General features: G+C 49.2%; 1 protein-coding gene across 1 annotated transcript; it reads right to left on the bottom strand.

The window, feature by feature from the left end:
- Positions 1-567: 567 nt before the first annotated feature.
- On the bottom strand, positions 568-15,745 carry AEN (apoptosis enhancing nuclease). The gene is made up of 4 exons (XM_033852107.2): positions 15,644-15,745; positions 9,977-10,553; positions 7,377-7,577; positions 568-6,415 (listed from the first exon to the last, which is right to left on the bottom strand). Exons 2-4 carry the CDS (start codon positions 10,487-10,489, stop codon positions 6,179-6,181), a joined length of 951 nt encoding a protein of 316 aa, XP_033707998.1. The 5' UTR covers positions 10,490-10,553; positions 15,644-15,745; the 3' UTR covers positions 568-6,178.
- Between the last annotated feature and the right edge of the window lie 3,869 nt (positions 15,746-19,614).

Below are 19,614 nucleotides of genomic sequence, written 5' to 3'. Positions count from 1 at the left end.
CTGGAGCCCAGGGAATGTCCCACAACTTCCGGGGCCACCACCAATCTGACAACTCTGTGAGGTCTTTTTTTTTTTTTTTTTCTAAATATTTATTTATTTATTCGGCTGCACCAGGTCTTTGTTGTGGTATGCAGGCTCTTAGTTGTGGCATGCGGGATCTAGTTCCCTGACCAGGGATCGAACCCAAGACCCCTGCATTGGGCGCATGGAGTCTTAACCAATGGACCACCAGGGAAGTCCCCCTGTGAGGTCTTTTATGGGGGCAGGGAGAGCTGGCTCTTGGGACACTGAGGTTATTGATTGGGAAGGGCAGGAGAAGGTTGGGGTGCAAGAGGGGCTAGCCCCCACTGCCGACCCAGTAAAGCCCTACGGCCTCTATTGGCTCAGGGATGCCTCAGAAAGGGTCATTGGTCTGCCCTCGACGTGCTCTGCCTCCAGCTGGACTGACACTGTTTTGAGGACAAGGAGAAGCAGGCCTGGAGGGAGCCCCACCAGCCCGGCCATATTTCCCAGGGGCAACGCTCTCCCAAGCTAGAACTTTGACCCGTTAGAACAATGCCTAACACATAGGGAGCACTCAACATTTATTGAATAAATGAATGAGTTACATCCGGGGCAAAAATAGAATCAGCTTTAATGAGGAAATTGTCCATTATATACTGTGGTGAGTTGAGCGCTCCCATCTTGCCTCCTACCCCAGATCCATATGGAACAAGCTTTGAGCTGTCGAGCTGAATCTGACAGCCCCCCGTTGTCACAAAGATTTGTGGCTTGGAAAGGAATTTCCCCAGGTTCTCGGTGTTTTCACCAAGTGACATCCAGCTTCATTTAACAGACCTCAAAAAGAAAACCAGATACTGACATATGTTTAAAGGATAAGTCATTGTTCCTGTTTGTCGCTCAACTGGTGGGAAGTTGAGTTAGAAGAGGTTATTTGGGGTTCCCATTCTGAATGAGCTACTTTTTCTTGAATTCAGGCTGTCTGGGAATTTTTTGTTTCTCAAATGCATAAAGGATTGTCACCCTGATTTAGGGGGAGGTGAAGCAAAATTCCCGTTACTTTAAATGAACATGCATTGAAAAGGCAACCCCCTAAAGATCCAATTGGAGGTTTCTGTTTCTACAGTCCCTGTAGGACCCCATGCACCCTCTGGTGATCGGCCCACATCAACATCCCCACTACAGGCCTCACCCCCTCTCTTCCACTGGCCACCTCAGGACTCAGGCAGAACACGTACTCACCCCTGCGATTCTTTTCCCCACGGGTCCTAAACCTGCTCCGTGGTCAACTCCAAACCTGCATCTTCCAGTCTTCTCTGCATTTCTCCTTTTCTACCCACACCCTACCCCAGTCCTCACCTGCCCTACCTCCATCTTCACGCCCTGCTCTAAATTATCCTTCAAATCTTACCAGATTTAAGTTCTCCAAAATCGAATCTCTTACACTGTCATGGTACTTTGCTCAAGAACCTAGTGATTTCCTGCTGTTCAAAAAAAAATAAACCTCAACTCCCACGCAGTCCCCAAGACCCTCTTACATCTGTCCCACCTGCCTTTCCAATCTCATCTTGCACCACTATCCAATCTAAGACTCTTTTTTAGGTTTTGACCTAAATTGATGGCCTTCCGTGTGTTCACATGTTGACTCCTTCAGAAGAGATCAGTCATTCCATAATTCATTTATCACGTGCTAAGCCCTAGGGTTAGCAGGGGTATAATCAGGTCTGCACCTTCAGGTCAAGGAGATGTACAGTCGTGCTACAAGGTCAGCCCCTGTCCCACACCTTCAATTAGCACCCCCTTCTCACCTCCTTCCTGCACACTGGCTTCTTCTCTGTCCCCAGAGCCTGGGCATTTGCTGTGCCAGTCTGGAAAGCTCTTCCTCCAGGTTATCTATCCAGTTTTCTCCCTTTCCCTCAGGTCTCCCACCAAGGCCTTTCTTGGCCTCTATTTAAATCTACACCCTCATCCCCTTCCCAGGTTTCTTCTATAAGAATTGATGCCATCTGAGATACCACATATTGGACTTGTTCACTTACTGTTCCCCCTCGCACTTGCACCTGGAACCCTGCCTGGATCACACTGAATTTTTTCAAATGTATTGTGCGCTCTGAGGTTGGACACAAACATTGGCGAGTAACAGCCTAGGAGAGGAATCCCTGACCCCAGCCAGGGGGATGGGATGGGGATTTCCTAGTGGGGATGCTTCCCAGGTTTAACTGGTGTCACTCATTGGCCAGACCAATCCACAAATTTCCTTGGGTAAGGGGGAAAGTGAGTCATTCAGGGCAAACCTCTCAGCCTTACAAGACACGCATCCTGCCAGTTGGCCCACCTGCAGTGCCTGTAGCAGGTTAAAGGCTGCCACTGTATGGCCTTCTCTGAACCCCCAGCATAGGACACAGGCCGAGTGGATGAATCATAACGGTGGGTCAGATACCTCTCCCTACAGGCAACCTGCCCTTTGAAATCCAGCTCAACTGTCTCCAACCTCAGCTGGTCACGTACCCCTAAAATGTGTATGTGAATTTCTAAATTATATACCACAGATGGAAACACCTCAGTCAAATATCGGCAATTTAATGTGGTTCAACTTAAAACATGTCAAACTGTGCTATGGAATACTGTTTTGTTTTGTTTTGTTTTTGTGGCTGTGTCGGGTCTTAGTTGCAGCACACGGGATCTTAGATGAGGTGTGCGGGCTCAGTAGTGGCAGCGCGTGGGCTTAGTTGCCCTGCGGCATGTGGGATCTTAGTTCCCCAACCAGGGATTGAACCCGTGTCCCCTGCATTGGAAGGATTCTTAACCACTGGACCACCAGGGAAGTCCCTGGGATACATTTTTTTTTTTTTTTTTTTTTTTGCGATACGCGGGCCTTTCACTGTTGTGGCCTCTCCCGTCACGGAGCACAGGCTCCGGACGCACAGGCTCAGCGGCCATGGCTCACGGGCCCAGCCGCTCCGCGGCACGCGGGATCCTCCTGGACCGGGGCACGAACCCGTGTCCCCTGCATCGGCAGGCGGACTCTCAACCACTGAGCCACCAGGGAAGCCCTGGGATACATTTTTTAAAACATAAAAAAGAATGTGTTAAAAATAAACTATATACCAATAAATATGTGAAAAGATACTCAACATTACTAATCATCAGGGAAATGCAAATCAAAACCACAACGAGGTATATCACCTCACACCTGTCAGGATGACTATTATCAAAAAGACCACAAATAACAAGTGTCAGTGAGGATATGGAGAAATTAGAACCTTTGTGCACTGTTGGTGGGAATGTAAAATGGTGCAGCCACTGTGTAAAACAGTATAGAGATTCCTCAAAAAAATGAAACACAGGGAATTCCCTGGCAGTCCAGTGGTTAGGACTTGAGCTTTCACTGTTGTGGGCCGGAGTTCAATCCCTGGTCGGGGGAAACTAAGATCCTGCAAGCCACGGTGCGGCCAAAAATAAATAAATAAACAAACACAATTACCATGGTCCAGCAATCCTACTTCTGGATGTATACCCAAAAGAATTGAAAGCAGGGTCCTGGAGAGACATAGCAGCATTACTCACAATAACCAAGAGGGAGAATTAACCCAAATGTCTGTTGATGTATGGATGGATGAATGAACAAAAGGTGTCATATACATACAAATGAATTATTATTTAGCCTTAAAATGGAAGGAAATTCTGACACATACTACAACCTCGGGGACAAACTCTGAGGACATTATGTTAAGTGAAATAAGCCAGACACAAAAAGGCAAATACTGTAGGATTCCACTTACATGAGGTACCTAATCAAATTCATAAAAACAGAAAGAACGGTAGTTGCCGTTGGAAGAAGGAGGGAATGAGGAGCTATTGTTTAATGAGTATAGAGTTTCAGTTTTGCAAAATAATACAGTTCTGGAGGCAGGTTGCACAACATTGTGAATATATTTAACACTACTTAACTCTACCCTTAAAAATGGCTAAGATGGTAAATTTTATATTGTGTATTTTATATTTAAAACTAAAAAAAGTTTTTAAAAATAAAAAAAGTGAGTATGTACCTTCAAAGAGAAAGAAGTTTAATAAACTTGTGCTCTATACTAGGGCAGTTATAAGATTTTCAAAAATAAACTATAGTGGGAAGCAGCCACATAGCACAGGGAGATCAGCTCCGTGCTTTGTGACCACCTTAGAGGGGTGGGATAGGGAGGGTGGCAGGGAGACGCAAGAGGAAGGAGATATGGGGATATATGTATATGTATAGCTGATTCACTTTGTTATAAAGCAGAAACTAACACACCATTGTAAAGCAATCATACTCCAATAAAGATGTTAAAAAAAATAAAGGAAAAAAATAATAAACTATAAATTCTGTAGTATTTTCTTGCTACATCCCAAAGCATCATCTTGAAAGCCGCCCACCTCAAAGGTCAAAGCAGCCAGCAAGACTCAGCGCCCCAGCATCACCACCATCCCTCCCCCAAGCCACTCTCCCACCCTAGCTGAAGAATTCAAAGAAAAGGCCACTTCACCCACTTTCTAATTGAGTTTTTTTCCAGGTTTTACAACAAAGCTGATTTTAAACCCAGTACATCTCCCCACTGCTAGCAGTTCCATCCTTCCTCAACCCACAGACCAAAGAACCAAAGCTACTTCTCAACTGTGAGTGTGGCGTCAGCTACAGATGTTTAAGGAACCTAGAACAAAGTCCTGGAGCCAGGCGAGGCATGGTCAGTGACTCAGCCAGCTCCCAGAGCAATCTGCGGCCCTGCTTTTGCAGTTGCGTGGTTTCAGTGTCTCTCCCTTCCTGGCCCTGCTGCTTTGCTCAGACTGACGTGAAATCCAAGCATCACGGGGAACGGTGAGAGCCCGGAACCTCTGAGTTGTCCTCAGCAGCCTGTGCCCCACCTGCTGGAACAGCCACGAGGACAGTCCTGTCTGGGTCAAAGCCACTCAACCTGAGGGCGTGTTCAGGTGTTACCCGGAAAGCCCAACACTGATCCTTAAAGAAAACACAGCCGGTCCAGCTTACTAGGCGCCAGGCACTGGGCCAAGCACTCAGCACTTCATCCTCCTAACAACCTGTGAGGTAGGTGTTGTTATTATCCCCATTTTACAGATGAGGGAACAGACTCAAGAGTGAAGTCACACACTTGCCTGAGTCTCAAAGCTATTGAGTAGTGAACAAAGATGGGGCTCAAAGGTTCTGTGTGACCTGAGCTCCGGGTTACCCCAATACCCCCAAACTGCCCCTTAGGAAACAAGGAAAGAGGGGTAGGGGATGAATCCTGACACAGAACATTTTTAGAAATCTGGAGAAAACCCAACCACCAGTGATTGGGGACACCCACCCGAGTGCAACAGCTGCACAGTTGTCAATGCCCGGCCCGGCCCCAGTGGACCCGCCCTCTGCTCCCCTACAGACCCGTGGCCTGGCTCTCAATAAATAAAGATCCCTGTGGGCAATTCTGCACAGGGGTCCCAGAATTCAAACCGCTGTCTTGTTTCTCAGACTTTTGCTTAAGAGAGCCTAGCGCTGGGTGGGCAGGAGGAATGCCTGACTTGGGTCAAAATACATATGCGAGTCTCCACCCAAAGCTCATCTGCCTTCCCTCCTCCCAGAATAGTGCCTGGTGAGTTCTGGTGGCGAGCAAGTGAAGACCCAGCTCCCCACGAGCTGAGGTCTCTGCTATTCCATTGTAGCCTGGCAGCTCCTACGATGGCTACAGCCAGGGTTCCAGTTCTGAGAGAAAGGGACAAAATGACCCTGGAGTGGCCTTAACTCTGTAGCTTCAGGGCGTAGTTATTCTCCTGAAAATGACTGTGGAGGAAGAGGTAGATGGTGACAACAGGAAGAGAGCTTTACCCCAGGTCACTGGGGCGAGACAAGGGAATTCTTGAAGAGGGACACCCACCCCACCCACCCCCAAGGAGGGAGAGATCATCCCTTTAGAGAGCACAGCCTGGGGGTGGGGAGTCTGCCGGCGCATCCCCTACTCCTGCTAGGCTCAAGCAGCTATAGCCCACCCGCCATTTTCATGGTGCCTATAAAGTGCCATCAGCAAAACCACAGAATCGGGGACTGTGCTGTGGGCAGATGGTCCCAACACTTTAGGCCCTGGGGGACACTGGTGGCATCCGGCCCCAGCCACTCTCCTGGTCCCCGCTCTCCAGTGGAGCTTCCCCTCCCTCACTCCGTTCTGCCCGGTGCCTCTCCTGTTCCTCTGCTGGTGCCCTGGGCCAGGTCCTCCGGCCAGTACTGGTCCTCCATATACTGCTCCATGTCTGTGCTGCTGTCGGGCTCTCTGTCCTCAGGGTGGGGTTGGAGGCTGCTGGCCTCCTGCTGTTCCCACTTCACCTCCACCAGCCGGTAGAGCTCCATGGCCGTCACGGCGTCTTCCACCGATGAGTGCCCGTGCTGGCCCACCTGCGGACGAGAGCCCACGCATCACTGCCTGCAGTCCTGGTGGGAGCCCAGCGGCCCGGGCTGGGTCCTGGCCCAGAGATGCATACTCTCAGAATGCGGGTGTACAGCCTGGTACAGCGAGAAGGGCATGGGTCCTAGTCACACAGACAAGCGCTAGAATCCCAGCTGTACCACAAGCCTAGCTTCTTGAAGCCTGTTTCCTCAAATAGAAAACCCGGTTAAAAATACCGGCTTCAGGGCTTCCCTGGTGGCACAGTGGTTAAGAATCCGCCTGCTAACACAGGGAACACGGGTTCAAGCCCTGGTCAGGGAAGATTCCCACATGCCGCGGAGCAACTAAGCCCGTGCGCCACAACTACTGAGCCTGAGCTCTAGATCCCGCGAGCCACAACTACTGAGCCTGTGTGCCACAACTACTGAAGCCTGTGTGCCTAGAGCCTGTGCTCCACAAGAGAAGCCACCGCGATGAGAACCCCGCGCACCGCAACGAAGAGTAGCCCCTGCTCTCTGCAGCTAGAGAAAGCCTGCGCCCAGCAACGAAGACCCAATGCAGCCTAAAATAAATAAATAAAATAAGTAAATTTATTTAAAAAAAAAATCCCTGCTTCAAAGCCTTGAGGAGCAGATGGAATTATGAATGTGAAGCACAGCAGGAGCAAGAGTGATCAGCTGCCCCTGACCGAAGGCTGCAGGAGATGGGGTTCTACATGCAAGCGTGGGGACAGAGCCAGGAACTAGGTGGGAGACAGATCCGAAAGACAGCAGCCCGGAGGGTGTGGCTGGCTGTCACAAAGCACTGGGGAAGGAGGGCGACGGAGAGAAAAAACCCAGGGCTGTGTGGACATGCGGGAGCCCCAGGACTGGGACTGGCAGGCTAGAGGCACAGCCCATGGCCTGTCCGTGGCCAGGCCAGCATGGAGGCCAGGCCCTCTCACTCCCCCAGCCCCCCTGCACCACGCACCTGGATTTTCTTGTGCAGCAGCTGCAGGGCCAGGTCCTTAAGAGAGACGCGGGTCCGGGCGTGGAGGCTGGGCTGGCTGAGGAGGCTGGGGACATAAGTGGTGTCCCGGGTCTGGCCCCGAGGGTGGATGTACTTGAGGGCCTGGAAGTCATTGTGCAGGGCGTGCCCCACCAACACCTTGCCCTTCAGGAGCTTGAGGATCTGTGAACAGAGGAGGAGTCGGGAAGGCCCCACTGTCAGGCGGGCACAAGACACATCCTGACACCCTGACCAGTGGGCGCGGGGACCCCTCTGGAGTGAGGCAGCGCAGAGAGGCGACCACGGGCTCCACTGTCAACCAAGTTGCCCCGAGCTTGAATCCAGACCCTCTACTCACTACTTGCTATAATCAGGGGGCCGTTTAAGCTTCCCGCACATCTGCAAAACAGGAAAGCTGGCAACGGCATTGGTGGGGTGGTAGTGAGCAGTAAGGGGCTCTTGGATGGGCAAGTGACCCCATACAAGCACTCTTTCCTGCCAGCACAGGCTCTTCTCTCTCAGCCCGGAAGACCTCGCCAGCCCCCCGGCACCCCCCACCCCCACCAACTCCTCTCATGGCAGGTCTCAGCTTACACATCAGCAGGCCTCCCCCAACGCCATCAGGACCCCCGCTGTTCTCTCCTTCGGGGGATTCACCACATTTTCTAAGCACACATTCAGCTCCGCGTGGCCTGTCCGGCTGCCCCCCACTGTGAGCTCATGGTAACACGCAGGAACCATGTCTGCCTGGACTAGTGATGCTCTGTGCCAGCTCAGCACACAGGAGGGTGTCAGGGTGAAGTCCCAGAACTGTGCCAGGCACTGGAGACGTATCACCAATGGCAGCTTTTACAGCATTAATGAAACGGTCCTTATCTTCAGGATTCTATCCCTTTGCCCCTCTGCTGTACAGGACTCCCACTTCTCACCCTCAAAACATGCTCTCTGGCTCAGCTCTCACCAGCTACACAATGCGTGCTTCTCTTTCCTGCCTCCCGCCGTCCTCAGGCCCTAGGGAGGCCATGTCCGGGGCCATGGACATCTCCTTATCACCCGCCACCAGCCTCCCACAGCTGCCTCTGCTGGTGACGCATGGTTTATCGCTAAACTCAGCCTTCACGGCATATGGATAAGGTGCATTTAGACTTTAGTGGTAGGGACGGGCCACCCCACTCTAGTCACCACCCCCCCATAACACACACACACACACACACACACACACACACCCCAACACAAGCCACGTGGTGGGAAGGCACCCAGCACACTCCACACTGGCTCCAAGTCCAGGCAGATCCAATGTGGTCCAGCTCTTGGCAGGCTGAGGGAAGCAACAGGGAGCTGGAGGGTTCACCACCTACCTCCCTTCCTGCTGCTTCTATTCCTGATCAACCTGCTTGATTAATAACCTTTTGAAAGAAATCCTTAGCATCTATCTTATGTGAAAAAGGAAGACACAAGATGACTTATATTAGTATTTCCTAAATGCACCTCATCCCAAGAATAAACCAGAAATGTTAAGTAGTTCTGCTACAACGCTTGGTTTGAAAATGAAAAATGTTCCAACACGGTTGATATATTAGGATGTGACTTGAGAATAATGCAAATTTCGCCCTTGAGAAACAGAAGGACGAAAGTGAATGCAGAAACCTCACCTAGCTGAGCAGAGCCACTGGGGAATCCAGAAAGCACCCACGCCTTGCAAGTCTACCAGCCAGCACAGTTCACCAGCGTGCTGCCCGCACCTGGCTTCCCACTTCCTGACTTCAGGTAATTCTCTCAACCCCTCCCACAGTGCGAGCCGCCACCCCCCTGACACCCACTTCCCCGAGTGCCCCAGGTCTTTCAAGGCAGAGTGCTGTACTTACGCATTTCTCAACCACTCAACCTGTGCAAAACTGTGCTCCCACTGTTATTAGGTTTCTATCTTTTTATTTTTGGGGTGTCATTAATGAAGTTTTTTGGGCATTGTGTCCCTAACCCCTTTTCCCCATCAGCTCTGGGGTTTTTATCGTGCAAGTTTACACAGCATGACAGTTTTTAGGAACACACACATCAGAGCCCTCCCAAGGCCTAGAGACCTGCAGGATCAGAATCTCTATGGAGGGATCCGAGGACAAGGATTCAAGATCATTTATAAGGATTAAGGTGTTTCCTATGCTCGAGGACGTTTAGGAATTCCTGGCATGTCAGTGTGGTCCCAACACTAATTTTTTTCAAAGCAATGAAAAACTAACATTAAAAAAATACCAAAACATTTAACACCTGAAGGTGACAGCACTGTGGGCCTTACAAATTTTAGGCAGACACATAGTGCTTTCATAACAGAAAAGAAGCTGTTTCGCATCTTACAGCTGGCGCGGCCTCTCCATAAACACTATCACGTGGGACACCCCAGCACCCCTTCCACGCAGGTAGGGAAGGATTTCTATTCACCCTTTTCTATGGAGAGGAAACCCACTGTTTGGAGACGTTAAGTAACTTCCCAATGGTCTCTCGCTTCTAGTGGCTAAGTGTTGACTCAGGCCCGGGGCTGCTCTTCCCAGCCCATCACACTGCCCCCAAGCCCCCAGCCCTGCCCTCACCTCTTTCTGGGCCACCTGGAAGGGGATGGCCTTGCGCATGTGCTGCCTGGTGATGCCGCTCCAGCGAGTGCGGTAGTCCACGATGGGCATCTCAGGCTGGATGTACTTGTCGTAGAGGACCTCGCCGTGGTAACTCACCACGGAGCAGCGGGCCAGCTCACTCACCCGCCCTCGCGGTCCCGTGCCCACCATCTCACAGTCGATAGCCACGCACTTGCTGGGCAAGGGCCCAGCAGATTCTCTGGGGGTGGGCTTTCTGCTGCCTTGGGCACCTCCAGATTCAGCCCTTGGACGCTGCCTCACACTGCTGGCGGCTTCGGTGCCTGGGGAGGATCCTGGCTCCGGGGGTGTGGTCCGCAACCCATACTCCTGCAGCAAGGCCTTCCGGGCCATAAACCGCTGGTGCTGTCGGCTCTTCCTCTTGTGTTTCCTCCGAAGCACATCCTTGGCATTCAGGCTGGCCAGGGAAGGGCACAGGCACTGGGCAGACTCAGAAGCTTCCCGGGCCACCATCCCAATCAGCTCACCGCTCAGGGCAAGGGAGGTCTGGGAGGTAATCTGCCTACAGAGTAGCAGCCTGGGGAGAGAACACATAGGGCAGAGGGGCTGGGTGAGGAGTGTCCCAGACCAGCCCTGCCCCTCCATCTCTCTTCCTCCCTCCCTGCAGTGCTCTACTGCCAGGCCGCCCCAGAGCCCTACACTTTGTCTCAGCATCCCAGGTGGAGTCAAGGACCTATGTTAATAGTAATTACACTCATACAATCGATACCACCTGCAAAACCACTGTTTTAAGTACTTTACATGGAATCACTCAATCTTCCCAACAACTTGAACAAAGCATTATTATCCTCATATTACAGGTACAAAAACTGAGGCATAGAGGTTAAGTAACTTGCCCTATTAATACATAGACAAAGGCTGATGTGAACCCAGAATCCATGCTCTCAACCTCCAAGCCATAGCTTACCTCCAATACCATTAGCATCAAAACATTTTAGAGGTATGGCTATGAGAAAATAAAGGTTACAGAAATGGCATATATATGATATCCTATTTAAAACAAAAACAAAAACCTTATGAAATGTGAACGCAAGACCCACAGCAAAACCTGGAGAAAATATTTCACAGGAAGGCCACAATAGTTGTATTTTATTGGTATGGGTTAACTAAAATGATGTAATCTATTAAATGCCTTTCTTCTAATTCACTCATCACAACACTGTCTACAAACATTTAAATACAGTTGGACATGTAGTTTAATCACTGAAGCCTACAGGCACTGGTGTGCTGGTTAACCAGCTCAACTCTAAAAGAGAAACAGAAAAAGCCCTGACCTATAGTGCTGCAGATTCCCGTGGTACCTCCCACAAGCTCTCCATCCCTGAACGCTGGGTTGTAAAGAAATGCTGTCACACACCACTGCCACAGGAAATATTTGTTGTTCACATGGGTTTGCAAATCCCATGCAATAAGTCCGGCATCTTCCCAACAGTGAAGGATGTAGCCTGGAAAACCTCATCTTGTTTGCTGTACTAAGTCAGCCAGTATGTTTTGAACACACCAGAAAACCAGCGCTTTGAAATAGACAGAGCAGGGTAACTCAGCTCTGTATAAGTTACCTAACTATTGAACTTCAGGTTCTTTGCGTGTAAAATGGCCCTACTACCCTTCCCTTGTGAAGAGAAAAAGGCACGATCCATGTGTGCTAGGATCTGCATATATTTTTTAAAATTATGCTTTATTTTTTTAAATTCTATTGAAGTATAGTTTATTTACAATGTTGTTAATTTCTGCTGTACAGCAAAGGGACTCAGTTACATGTATATATACATTCTTTTTCACAGTCTTTTCCATTATGGTTTATCACAGGAAATTGAATATCGTTCCCTGTGCTATACAGTAGGACCTTGTTGTTTATCCATGCTATACAAAATAGTTTGCATCTACTAATCCCAAACTCCCAATCCTTCCCTCCCCCACCCTATTATTAAGAATACTAATTATTAGTCATTTGGTTCATTAATCTGTCTTTAGTCAAGACTATATACCTTGATGTAGCCTTTAAAATCTTTATAGGTGACCAATTTTAGTTGCATCTGTATTCATGAAAATGCTATTTCCTAGTACATCTGGATAAAATTTAGCTGCTCATCCTTAACTCCTGAATCAACTATTCTTAATAGGAACAAAGGGATTTTCTGTGGAGTCAGGAGTGTCATGTCCCAAGTTTCCCTTGGTTAGTGTATATTTGAATTGTGGCCAAATCCCCATTAAACTGCATATATTATATGCTCCCTGCATATACATATATATATATTTAAAGGACTTTATCTTTTTATTGTTTGCCTTTTATTTATTTATTTATTTTGGCTGAGCGGCATGTGGGATCTCAGTTCCCCAACCAGGGATCGAACCCGTACACTCTGCATTGGAAGCACGGAATCTTAACCACTGGACTGCCAGGGAAGTCCCTTTTGCCTTTTTAATAATTTGCTTTTTTATTTTATTTTATTTATTTATTCATTCATTCATTCACTCATTTTTGGTCATGTGGCTTACAGGACCTTAGTTCCCCAACCAGGGATTGAATCCGGGCCATCCATCCATCCATCCATCCATTCATTCATTTATGGCCACCTGGCTTGCAGGATCTTCGTTCCCCAACCAGGGATTGAACCCAGGCCACAGCAGTGGAAGCGCCGAGTCCTAACCACTGGACCACAGGGGAATTCCCTCCTGGCATGTATTATATGCTCCCTTTCCCCCAGAGGTGAAGACCCCTGCTCATGGTTGGTAACCAGTTCTTCCCAGGCCAGAGCTGCCTCAGCCTGGACTCCCAACCCACAGGCCTTCCTCCTGCCTCCCTTCCCACTCACATCCCCCCTACCCTTTCTACATCCTCCAGGAAGCCCTTCTGGAACAATCCTCCGGGTTGCACAGGCTAATGTCACACTGAGGCCTCTGGGTTCCCAATTGTGGCAAGAGCTGGGCAGAGAGTTACAAAGAAAGATCCTGGACTCCAAGAGTTGAGTCTCACTGCAGAGACAGAAACAGAGCAGAAGGCGTGTGAAGGGCTGCGTGAGAAGTGCCAGGGAAGCAGGACAGGCTGAAGAGGTTAAGTCTGCATGAACGTGGAACAGTAGCCCTCCAGGTAGAAGTGAGAGGAATCAGTGGACATGTTAGGGGCAAAGGCCTGAAAAAAGTACCCCAGGGCTGAGGAGGAGGGGCCCACCTTCAGCCTGATGCCATTTGGGCGTAAGGCACAAGGTAGGCCTGGCTGGAGGAACTGCCCCTGTCCGCTTTTTACCACTCCACCTTCTGCCTGCACTCTGGGAAGCCCATCACACTCTGGTGGCTTTTCCTACCCCAAGGTGGTATCCCTATACTGGTCTCGGCGGGTCAAGCGAGGGAGCCCCAAAGGCACCTAGGGAGGTCACTGAAACATGGCACAGTAGCCCTGACCCCGGACAATTACAGTCTAACTGGGGAGCAAAGAAGTTCACCCCTCTCTGCTCTGGCAGCACAATCAGAGAATTTACTGCACTCTTCAAAGTCAACAGTTACATACAGCCTACCTCAGAGCACTATGAAGGCAGGTAGAGAGCTTTGTTTGTCTCTGTCCCTTCCCCTACAGCCAGCCCGGAACCTGGCATGGAGCGGATCCTCTCCAGAAGCTGACACCAGGCCTGCTATCTGCCAGACTGTGGGGACTACAGTGCTGGAAGTGAGCACATCCTCAGGGAACTCTGGTTTGGTCGGAAGAGAGATAGTCAGGAACTTACAAGAGTGTGCTCAGGATGGGAGCGATGGACAAAGGACCCATGCCTGAGTCACCAGGCCAGGTATTTAAAAAGCAGAAGCGCTAGGTTAGAAAAGCCCTGGCAGTGGAGGGGACACTTTGAAGGGTTTCAGAAAGGTCTACCAGGGAGCCCAGGTAGGGAAGGGCATCCAGACAGAAAAAAACACAGACACAAAGTCCAGGAGGCAAAGCACATCCATTGTGGGAAAGCAAGGAGTTTGGTGCAGCAATTGGAAAGCAAGGAGGTAAGGGGAGAGGAGACGGGTGCAGTGTGGACAGTGAGAAAGAACTGTTCCTGGAGAGTGGTGAAAGTTTGGCCTTAATCCAGAGGTGGATGGGAACCAATCTCCCTAGAGTTTTAGCGTGAGGGGGATCACAACTGCCATATAGGAAGAAACCTGGAGAACATACGAATCTGAGCAATAGCAGCAGAGGCTAAGAGAAATAGGAGGGGAGATGAACTGCCATTTGGTGATGCCTGGGCCAGGGGGAGGCACGGTGACCCATCCTGACTTATCCTCCCTCTGCTTGCTTAACCCTTCCCGAAGAAGTCTTCTCCTTTTTAAAAGGGCTCTTAACTGTAATCAACTTCCCCATATTGACAAGTCACATATTAAGGCTGACAAATACAGAACCTCAATTTGTCTCAGCCCAGTAATGGGGAGGCCTTAGACAGAGACCCATTAATAACTGACTTTTGTAGGGGAGGAGGGCCCTTCCCCTTCTCTGAGATGGCTAAGGACCCTACAGGTCAGGAGCTGAGGCCAGGACAAGGGTTGGTGGCCTCCCTAACACTGTTGGCAAGGTTTCAAAGAAGCCAGAAATTAGGATCCCTGAGAAAAAAGGTCTCTGTGGCCCTGGCCCTGTGCTGCAAGAGATGAAAGCAGTTCTCTACATGCCCTGACCTAGCTGACACGTCAGAACCAACAATTAATCATCAAGGGGACACCTTCCTCATCCTGGGCTCCCACATGGAGCTCAGGGAAGCTCAGGAGAAGTTTTGCTCAAATAAAAGTATTTCAGTGAGGCAAACAAATCTCTCTCCAGCCCAGAACCAGCACTTTGAATTAGCAGCCACCAGGCCTTTGGGCAAAGGCCCAAAGGAACCTCGAAGTCAGAATTCCCAGTGGCCTCAGGGCCACCAACCTGCTGGCTGATCAGGAAGGTGGGCAGTTCTAGACCCTGCTCTGGACCTAAAGAGCTAGATCAACTGGACCAAGGCACTGTCTCCTAACTTAAAACGAGGGTTTATGAAATCCAGCACTGAACTAGGTTAGGGGCTTCCCCAACCTAGTCTGTTTCAAAGGCTGATTTCCAGGCCTACTCCCCACACCTTCGTAACTGCCATTTGGGGAAACGGGGCCTGGAATCTGTATTTCAAAGAGTGCGCGGCCTCACCCCCTTGCCATGATACTAATAATCGCCCTAATTTGAGAAAAGCTGGCTCGATAAGATCCCCTGTGCTACTAAAAAGTTCACAAGACGAGAACAGTCAGAGGAGAGCCCTGCACGATCTCCCCCGGCGCCGGCGTTCCGAGGAGTGACGTGTAGGAGCCCGGCCTCACCCAGGGAAGGACTGAGGCATTGGTCACTCACTGGTCGCGGCGGCCGGGCAGAGGCCCACCAGGCCGAGTCCCATCGCCCAGCGCCGCCCACTCAGGCCCGAGAACCCCGAGCAGGGCGGGATGGGGGCCAGGCGGCGCCCGGGGCCAGGCCTGCACTTTGGGGAGCCCGGGAGCCGGGCCGGCCAGGCCGGGCGTCCCCCGCCACAAGCCGGGGGCGGACACACCGCGCGGGGCCCTGCGGCCGGGGCCACGTCGCGCCAGCCTACCCCACCCCGCGATCCCCAGCATGGTCCCCGAAATCACCTGAAAGCCCAGCGAGTCTTCTCACGCCAGCACGTGGCGTCCAGGGAACCTGCAGCTGCAACACGCCAGGGCAAGCCCTGCTCCGGCCGCCAGCCTGTTGGCTTGCTGAACCGCAGCGCCCGCCTAAGTCCTCTTCTGATTGGCCGGGAGCCTGGCTCGCTGCGGGTTGGCGCTTGGGAACGTAAGGGGCGGGGACTCCTAGAGGGGTGTGGTTTGTGCCCAAGGCTGGCCCAGCGCGCGGGAAATTTTCAAGCGGTTGGAGGGGATCGTGGCCTCCTATCGCCCACTTCTGCTCCCAATTTTGTCCAATCCATCCCGCTCCCTGGGTCGGGATGCGGGCTCCTATGAGCTCCGTGCCACTAAAGGCAGGCTGACTTACAGAGTACACACCCACATTTGCGGAATAGGAATAACTCCTACCTCCTCGGGTGTCGAGGGGTTTCGGTGAAATAATATACACGATGGCCACTAAAAAAAAGATTTTTAAAAGTCAGGTTTGCTCCTTCGGCGCTACTTTTTCAGTTATCCTTTTGCGATACTTTACTCATAAGTAATAAGTTCCTACTATGGGCTCGGCATTGGGATACACAGAATAAGAACAATCGCTGGGGACTCTAGTTGTTCATGGTTTGGCGCAGTAACAGAGGTTAACAGATAACAGTGCAACGTGAATAATAAAAAACAATAACAATGAGTTTGCATTTATTATGTGAGCATTAACAGAGTGCCAGGCAATACACCCCTTTAATCTGACGAACCCTTTGAGATGTGTACTATTATTTCTGTTTTACGATTAAGGAAATTGACATTTCAAGAAATTAAGGGAAAACAGCGAAGGTCCAAACAAAGACCAACGCAGTCAGATTCCTTCTAGCTCCATTGTGCAAGCAGCAGTGGCATCGCAAATGTACTCAGAAGGCCAGGGGTACATGTTCCAAAAACTGGGTATTTCTGACCAGGCTACAGATTTGAGGGAAGCAGGACAAAGGAGAAGGCCACTAGAGAGATAAGGCTTTCTACTCAGATTCCTGAAGGCTTGGGGGAGCTGGAAGGAATTCAAGCCAGAGCTGGTTCCAGCAGATTTGCGTTTGGGGAAGCTCACTCTGGCTGCAATAGGAAAGGAATGGACCAGGCCTGGAGGAAGAGACATGGGTGTTGGGGTGATTGTGGACATTCAGGTGGGATAAGATCCTGGTGGCCAGAGTGGTAGAGAGGATAAAGAGCTTGGGACAGATTCCAGAGCTCCTTCGGAGGCAACATTGAGAAGACAGACAGCAGAAGTAAAGGGGATGCAGAGTAGCTGTTTTCAGACATGGAGACTCTGTCAGAGGCAACTCTCGGGCAAGAAGGCTTTTAAGAGAGTCAGTAACCAGATCCTCAACTCCCATGGAACTACACCTGGGAATGGACCTGGAGTCTTTGGAGTCCAGCTTCCATCTCCCTTTTTATAGCCAGCTGTCTCCCACTTTACAAAGGAAAGTCACACACACACATTCTAAATCTTGCTCTGTGGCACTACCCTGGGAAATAAAAGTAGTCTTGGGAAGAAGAAAAATAATGATAGGGGTTGAGTAGGATAATCAAATAGTCAGCTTAGAAACCCCATTAGGGGATTGTAGATAGGGAACTTTAGGAGGCTCTGGGAGACCACAGTAAGATCAATGATCACTCAAGAAAGCAGGTTTACTTAACCACAAAACCAAGCAGGCTTGCCTAGCCACAAAACCACGTGACAGAAGCACGAGACATGCCCCAAAACAAACAATGGTGGCATGAGACCCACATCCTGCCCAGTGAGCTCAGTATGGAAAGGTGCTCATTGTACAGAGACCTGAAATAATTTTTAAAGTCCTGGCTTGACCATGTAGGGACAAAAAACTCCCCTGCCCAACCTGGACGAGGAGTTGATGATGGAAGCATGACGTCTACTCAAGAATGAAGAAGAGGTGCTTCCCTGGTGGCACAGTGGTTGAGAGTCCGCCTGCCTATGCAGGGGACACGAGTTCGTGCCCTGGTCTGGGAAGATCCCACATGCAGCCGCGGAGCAGCTGGGCCCGTGAGCCATGGCCGCTGAGCCTGCGTGTCCGGAGCCTGTGCTCCACAATTGGAGAGGCCACAACAGTGAGAGGCCCGCGTACCGCAAAAAAAAAAAAAAAAAAGAATGAAGAAGAAAGTGGTCTTTTCCCCCTCCCCCCTTTTCCTTTATTATAAATGTAAGTTCCCACTAAGTTCTCAGGCGTGGCACCCTCTTGCCTGTCCGCTTGTAAGCCTCACAAGCATCCCATTCTAATAAATCACTTCTTATCTATCACTTTGCCTGTCGCTGAATTCTTTCTGCACTGAGACATAAAGGACCAGGCTTTTCGGAGCTCGCCTGAAATGACACCTATCAGTTTCAATAAGACTGCTCTAAATATGGGTTATTATTGAGGACTGGGCAAGAAACCCTTTCTACAAGTCTGGTGGGTTTCTGATTCTTTGCTTTCGTTATGATCTGAGGAGGATTTAATCATGTTGCCAGCTAATGGGTCATTAAAAAAATTTTTTTTGAGGCTACATAATTAACAGAAATGAAAAGAGATGACATTGTCAGAGAAAACTCCTTCCACTTCTATCTGCTTTTTATGTGAACAATGTTTTTAATCAGTGTTTACCTCCATAAAAACAAAACAGAAGGCCCAACTTTTTCCCATTCTTGCAAAAAGTGATATTCATCCCCAGATTTATAAACTTAATGAAAAATAACTGGCTCCATCTATCTCCTAAAGAGACATGTTTCCAATGGCATTTCTAATTAAAACTCACTTTTTATGTGTAAAGATTATTGCTCATATAATGAAATGCTGTATATTTATCATTTGCTCACTTGTAATAGAAATAATAGCAACAATGTCTCAATCCAGAAGGAAAAAAAATAACACGTGGAACCTCATGGGTCACAGGACATTTTTCTAGAGTTAACAAGTTCAAATTGGTATACATAATTTTGTGACATTAAAGTATGATCAGGTTCTCCAGAAAATATTGCCAAGCATGAAAATAGATTATGTTAGGATAAATCTCCATAGTGGAAGTTGAATGGAAGTGTAAGTTGAAGAAGAAAAAAGAATGTTGCATGTAATAAAAAATAAATCCAGATTTAGGAAGGAGAGACTTTATTTGAAAGGATTAGGGGGGTGGGTGTTTGGGAGGGGATATTTATTGCAATAGAGAAAATGCTCTGCTAGTTCTCAAGGGTAGGCAAAAAGGGTTTTCCTTTATAGGGAGGAGTAAAGGGGGCTAGAAAGAACAGGATATGGAGATGGCAGTGACCAGATCCCAGATCCTATTAGGTTAGTAAATTGAAATTAGATACGGAGATTGTTTTACCCTGAGGCCAGCCTATTCCCTGGAGGGGTCATTAAGGAGGGATTGTAAACTGGCTCTGGCTGAGGGTGGGCCATAGCTCAGGGACCTAGGGGAAGAAAAGAAGCTTAACCAAAGTTTGGTTAATGAGCGTTTTATTCCAATTGATCCATGGGTCCAGCAGTTCAGCTAATCATCAATGAGGCAAAGAATGGGAATTTGGAGTGTGCGTGCCAGGACTCGTCATAGGTAAACAATGGGGGAATCCTGGAGTCTTTTCACAATCATATGGGGCAGGATGTTTCTTTGCAGTAACTAGTTTCTGGAACACAGAAGGATGGGAGAAATTTCTTCACCATTGCTGCTTTCCAGGAGCATAGGACTCAGATAAAATTTAACATTGATGGTAAGAGTTTTTTCATGTATTTTTAAAATGGTTAATGTTAGTATCAAATTGCTCTGATAGATATGTGTCCACTACATTCATTTACAGACACAGTTTTTAAAAAGATGTCAATATTTACGATACGTCATTTGTAACTACCACAACTTACAATAGAAAATATTATCAAGCAAAAAATTTGAAGGTCCACAAGTATACAATATGGATGGCCCAATACTGGCAT

This window comes from Tursiops truncatus, chromosome 2 (assembly GCF_011762595.2).
Source record: "Tursiops truncatus isolate mTurTru1 chromosome 2, mTurTru1.mat.Y, whole genome shotgun sequence".
Taxonomy (NCBI): Eukaryota; Metazoa; Chordata; class Mammalia; order Artiodactyla; family Delphinidae; genus Tursiops; species Tursiops truncatus.
This window is presented reverse-complemented; position numbering and strand designations above follow the sequence as displayed.

What these genes read in the sequence shown, in the direction of transcription:
- AEN (XM_033852107.2), bottom strand. Translation starts at nt 10,489, where the DNA reads ATGGTGGCCCGGGAAGCTTCTGAGTCTGCCCAGTGCCTGTGCCCTTCC. An exon ending in TCCAGGTGGCCCAGAAAGAG is followed by an intron (nt 7,578 to 9,976) that starts GTGAGGGCAGGG and finishes CTCTGTTCACAG; the next exon opens with ATCCTCAAGCTCCTGAAGGG. An exon ending in TGCTGCACAAGAAAATCCAG is followed by an intron (nt 6,416 to 7,376) that starts GTGCGTGGTGCA and finishes TCTCGTCCGCAG; the next exon opens with GTGGGCCAGCACGGGCACTC.